The 6,621-nt window shown below is 33.7% G+C and overlaps 1 protein-coding gene across 1 annotated transcript; it reads left to right on the plus strand.

Annotated features, from left to right (window-relative positions):
- Window positions 1-2,442: 2,442 nt before the first annotated feature.
- On the plus strand, window positions 2,443-6,382 carry LOC138697758 (cuticle protein 5-like). Its single transcript, XM_069823245.1, has 2 exons — window positions 2,443-2,532; window positions 5,299-6,382. The coding sequence occupies exons 1-2, from the start codon at window positions 2,515-2,517 to the stop codon at window positions 5,851-5,853; spliced, it is 573 nt and encodes a 190-aa protein (XP_069679346.1). The 5' UTR covers window positions 2,443-2,514; the 3' UTR covers window positions 5,854-6,382.
- The last annotated feature ends 239 nt before the right edge of the window (window positions 6,383-6,621 follow it).

Here is a 6,621-nt window from a genome sequence, read left to right on the forward strand (position 1 = left end):
AAAATAATATGGAGGGGAAAATAATATGATGAAGAAGATAAGTAATGAAGTAGAAGAAGGTGAAGAAGGAAAAGAATCTGACGGAGAGAGATAATGAAGTAGAATAATATGAAGGAGAAAAAGAATATTATGAAGATGAGTAATGAAATGGAAGAAAATAAGAAGGAAAAAAGTATGACGGAGAGTGATAATGAAGCAGAATAATATGAAGGAGGAAAATAATATTATGAAGATAAGTAATGAACTGGAAGAAGATGAAAAAGGAAAAAAGTATGACGAAGAGAGATAATGAAGTAGAATAATATGAAGGAGAAAAAGAATATTATGAAGATAAGTAATGAAATGGAAGAAAATAAGAAGGAAAAAAGTATGACGGAGAGTGATAATGAAGCAGAATAATATGAAGGAGGAAAATAATATTATGAAGATAAGTAATGAACTGGAAGAAGATGAAAAAGGAAAAAAGTATGACGAAGAGAGATAATGAAGTAGAATAATATGAAGGAGAAAAAGAATATTATGAAGATAAGTAATGAAATGGAAGAAGATGAGAAGGAAAAAACTATGACGAAGAGAGATAATGAAGTAGAATAATATGAAGGAGATTATTATGAAGGAGATTATTATGAAGTAGAAAAAGAATATTATGGAGTTAAGTAATGAAATGGAAGAAGATGAAGAAGGAAAAATATGACGAAGTGAGATAATGAAGTAAAATAATATGATGGAGAAAATTATGAAGGAGAAAAAGAATATTATGGAGATAAATAATGAAATGGAAGAAGATGAAGAAGGAAAAAATATGATGAAGAGAGATAATGAAGTAGAATAATATGAAGGAGAAAAAGAATATTATGAAGATACGTAATGAAATGGAAGAAGATGAAGAAAAAAAATATGATGGAGAGATAATGAAGTAGAATAATATGAAGGAGGAAAAGAATATTATGAAGATAAGTAATGAAATGGAAGAAGATGAAGAAGGAAAAAATATGACGAAGAGAGATATGAAGTAGAATAATATGAAGGGAAAAAGAATATGATGAAGAAGATAGGTGATGAAGTAGAAGAAGATGAGCAGGAAAGAATATGACGAAGAGATATGATGTAGTAGAATTAAAGAATATGAAGGAGGAAAAGAATATGATGAAAAAGATAGGTAATGAAGTAGAAGGAGATGAAGGAAAAAAATATGATTATGAGATATAAGTAGAATAATATGAAGGAGAAAAAGAATATTATGAAGATATGTAATGAAATGGAAGAAGATGAAGAAGGAAAAAAATATGACGGAGAGAGATAAGGAAGTAGAATAATATGAAGGAAAAATAGAATATGATCAAGAAGATAGGCAATGAAGTAGAAGAAGATGAAAAAAAAGAAGATGAGATATAATGAAGTAGAATAATATGAAGGAGAAGAAGAATATGATGAAGGTAGGTAATGAAGTGGAAGAAGATAAGAAGGAAAAAGTATGATGAAGAAAGATAATGAAGTAGAATAATAAGGAGAAAAATAATATGATGAAGATAGGTAATGAAATATAAGATGAAGCAGGAAAAGAATGTCATGAAGAGAGACAATGAAGGAGAATAATATGAAGGAGAAAAAGAATATGATGAAGAAGATAATGAAGTAGAATCTGAAGGAGGAAAAGAATATGATGAAGAAGATAGATAATGAAGTTCAAAGAAGATGAAGGAAAAAATATGAGAGATAATCCAGTAGAATAATATGAAGGAGAAAAAGAAAATGATAACGAAGATAAGTTAATGAAGTGGATGAAGATGAAGAAGGAAAAGAATATGATGATGAGAGATAATAAAGTAGAATAATATGAAGGAGAAAAAATATGATGAAGAAGGTAAGTAATGAAGTAGAAGAAAATGAAGGAGATAAAGATTATAACGGATGAGAGAGGTAATGAAGTATTAGAAGACGAAGGAGAAAAAAAATATGATGGAGAAGAGAGGTAATGAAATAGAAGAAGATGGAGAAAACTAATATGATTGAGAAGAGAGATAATGAAATATAATATGACGAAGGAGAAGAAGAGTATTATCAAATAATGAAATTGTCGAGGAGTAGAAACCAAAATATACATCGAAGGAATAATATTAAGTGAGGTGGTTATAGTGCCAGCAATAATGGTTATGTTGACGGTGTTGAATGTAAATCATAATTGTATATTATTATGACGTGAGCTTGCAAGTAATCGCTGGGTACGGAATCAGGAATGCGTTTAGTAAGAACTCGTTAGCAGAGTTCTGCTTGGACAAGGGACTTGCTTTCCATATAGCGGGATAGTGAAGGAAAAGAAGGTGTGTCCCATAACAAGTTTCGTATGGAATTGTCTCTAAATATTTTAAACAAATGAAAGCGAAGGACAAATTCTCTTTGTCATTGTTTTGTTACAGGTATATAAAGAGCCCTATGATATGGCAGACGGCACACTTTGTCTTAGTCAACAAGTGTCTGAGTTAGTTCTACGAGCAGACAAACCAACTAGTCAAAATGACCAGAAGTCTCCAGGTAAGTGCAACTCTCAAGTGAACACACTTGGTGATGAGTATTTTTCTTCACATTTACGTCCCAAGGTTATTGTTATGTAATAATAATAATAATAATAATAATAATAATAATAATAATAATAATAATAATAATTTGTCATACTCTTGGCATTGCTTGCTTGATGAGAGATATGCCCTTGATTTCCCTAGATTAGTATTCTTCCTGTGTTAGGAATATTATTTCTTCTCTTTACGCGATACGCAAAGGTGACCACAATTTTTACACGACTAATGTTTGTAATTTCGTTTTGGAAATGAAATAAAACTTGTATGAACCCTAATATTTATAGTAAATATAAAACAAAAATTGTGGAATATGGAAAATATTTAGGCCCGTAGATTGTACACAATGTTCAGAACTTTTTATAAGGGCTTCAAATAACTCACGATTGTTTAATGTATATTACATAATTGAATCAGTATACAAGTTCAGAATGTTTTGCAGAAGTTACCTCTTATCACGGAATAAATTATTATTCACAAAGACGGAAAGTTTAACTAAATAATTTGCTATTTTACAATCGTAATAATGGATATTCATCTAGACTTTTCAACCAATGCAACAACAGAATGCGTTCCTCACAATCTCTGAAATTCTCTGAATCATAAACACTCCAGCTGGGTGGTAAGCCCTATGTCGGGACAATTCTCCCAACATTTACACTGCCGTCCACATCTGTGGAGTAACGGTTAGCGCGTCTGGCCGCGAAACCAGGTAGCCAGGGTTCGAATCCCGGTAGGGGCAAGTTACCTGGTTGAGGTTTTTTCCGGGGTTTTCCCTCAACACAATGTGAGCAAATGCTGGGTACTATCGACTATCGGTGCTGGACCCCGGACTCATTTCATCGGCATTATCACCTTCATTTCATTCAGACACTAAATAACCTGAGATGTTGATACAGCGTCATAAAATACCTACTAAAAAATTACATTCCCCACGGAAGTCCGAGTGGCCCTTTTGTACCCCCCCCCCCGATATTTGGTACTCATTTAGTTATCACTAGGGCTAGGATTTTTGTGCCCTAAAATTACCAAAATATGCTATATAAATATGCATTTATGACCTAAAAATTCCATAAATATGTTCTATAATAAAAAAAAAATATTACGTAAAAATTTCAATATTTTTTATAGTTTACTTTGAATGTATAATCTATACATAGAATGACAATCAAAAGAGAAAAAAAAGTGAAATTTAAGGGATTTCATCCGAAGATGGCCGAAAATAGGTCGAAACATGTTAACAAGGTACGTTAAAATTTAACACAAGAAAGTTCTTATCATACATATTCCGAAGTGATACAGTGTTAAAAGTTGTGTAATCAAGATGTATATATAAATTTTATTCAAAACAGAAAATGCTAACTTGTTTTCATAAACTTCCATTTTATCTACATTATGAGATCTGAGTTTCAATGTACAATGAATACCTTCTGCAAATTTTCAAATGAAAATAATTGTCTATTGACAGCTGACACAGCTTTGTAGAAAAGCTTTTTCCACTTCTAGTGATAAAATAGGAGCATATTTAAAATGAATAATATCACGTGACTCTAATTCTCTCGCTGTCTCTCACACACATCCACTTCTTTCTAAAATTAGGCAAGAAAGTGGTTTTCCCTACTTCCACATTAAGTTGCTTCAAGTGAGATGCCTAATCACCCCTTTCTCTATTTGTGTGAAAACAATAGACAAATGTTTGTCGTGAACCGTGAACATTTACGATCAAGTCCATTTTGCACATTTCACAGAATAGGGGAGGAAGGAAATATCAAAGTTTTACTAGAGGAAAATGTAAGAACGTGATTATAAGAAATTCAAAGATTGAAGGAAATCAACACTGGCTGTAGAGAACAGCATAAATGTTTCGAAAAGTAAAAATATGCTGAACATGACCAATAGATTATTATTAAAATATGCTCTATCAGGACAAAATTTCCAAATATCCACAAATATGCTCTAACAAAGCACCTTAATTTAACATTTTTTTTTATAAAATGAAATTCTGTATACTTCAGCAACTCATTGACCTGCCAAAAAAGAATATGCTAAATCATGAAAATTCTAGCCCTAGTCATCATTTACGACAAACATTATATACATTGGAGTTAGCCTTAGGGTTACCATACTTCAGCATTTATGCGGACAAATCCGTTATTTAATCATAAAAACAGTCGTCCTTATACATTTTTTGAAATCCTCTAATCTGTCCGCATTTTCGCATATTGAAGTATATTTATTCATTTTTATTTCGTTTGGTCTCATGTTGCTGTGAGCTGTAAGAAACGTACTTCCGTGTGTGTGATTGTTAAACGTGTAAATACTGTTAATCCATATACATCCTTCATTTCGTTAACTGTAAGTACCCATTGTAGTGGACTTATCAAGTAAGTTATTAAATTTCATGGATGCGACTTACAATGGATTGTGTGAAAGGACTAGTTTCAATGAAATTTAATTTAAGACATTTTACATTGCAAACGTATGATTGACTATTTGTATAGTAACAAGGAATTGTTGAAGATAATTATGTCTAGTGATAAATATGCAGAAGCCGCAAGAGTAATATAAATAACGAAGTTGGTACAAGAAGTTTCGTTATGAGAGAAATGTGTTAGCATTTTTACATATCAAAATATGATAACCCCAGTTATTCTTATTCCAGACTCACACACGAAAAAAATGTAAACTCATATAATATTCTTATGCACATTCTATGTCGTTACAGATTATGTCGTTCTGCCTTATGGCTGTGAATGCTGTGTTCGCTCGCCCAGGATACGCTGGATATCCCTATGGCGCTGCGCCTCTTCACTATGGACACCATGCCGCCCTCCCCGTGCACGACACCCCCGAAGTCGCCGCCGCTAAGGCCGCCCACTTCGCTGCCTACGGAGCAGCAGCCGCCGCTGCAGCTGGCGCCCCCGGCTACGGCGCTTATGGTGGACACTACGGTGGTCACTATGACGATGGACAGTATCACCCTGGACACTACGATGATGGACAGGATCACTACGGGCACTACGCCGGCCACTATGCCGGTCACTATGACGACGGACAGTACCACCCTGGACTCTACGATGATGGACAGGATCATTATGGTGGTCACTATGGACACTACGATGATGGACAGTACCACGAGGGCCATTACGGTGCTGGTCTTTATGGTGGCCACTACGCTGCCCACGTTCCTGCAGTGCCCGTGGACACCCCCGAAGTGGCCGCGGCTAAGGCTGCCCACTTCGCAGCTCATGCCCACGTTGCAGGCCACCACTACGGATAAGTCGCACCTGCACTGCCTAGTCACAACGCTATGGATTGGTGCAGTCGCCAGAATTGATCATGATTATATCGACCTACAAGATCTTTAAATGTTCTTTTAAACTATACCCCTTTCGTGCTGTATATAACAGGAAATTTCGTAAGGTCATTTTTCATTATGCTGAAAATTATTTTATGTGTATTTAAATACGTATTTATTTCACTGTCAATATCATGACACACGCTCTTTTTCAGAATTTGTTTTCACTTTCCATATTTCTGTATCTGTAGTATTCTCTCTATTCACTAGTATATTTCTGCATTATAAAATGTAAAAAAAAAAGCGCACAGAACAATTATCTGTATAAAGTATACATTCATACCATATTTTTCAACCAAGGCACATGATAGTAAATATAGAGTATCAAAAATAGGAGGAATAATTATTTATCTCCCGTCATTTTAAGCCATCTCTATATCATGCCTTAACAAAATGAGGCTGTATTGTATGAGTGAAAAACATCTCAATAAAGTGAGTTACTTTAAATGAAGTGTTATAATATTTATAATTTAGTGAACAATTATAACACCTTTTCCTGATTTCTCCTCTGTTTTTTCTCTGTTTTATTACGAAAATAAAACAGAGAAAAATTAGGATAAAACAGAATTTACTAGATATTGCAATATGCATCATTCACCTTCCAGCAGAGCTTTCTTAATAGTTACATGTACAAGCTTCACAGAGAATGTTTTAAGAGTAAAAGCACTGTGTTTAGTTTATGAAGTAATT

Source organism: Periplaneta americana, chromosome 4 (genome assembly GCF_040183065.1).
Source record: "Periplaneta americana isolate PAMFEO1 chromosome 4, P.americana_PAMFEO1_priV1, whole genome shotgun sequence".
Lineage (NCBI taxonomy): Eukaryota > Metazoa > Arthropoda > Insecta > Blattodea > Blattidae > Periplaneta > Periplaneta americana.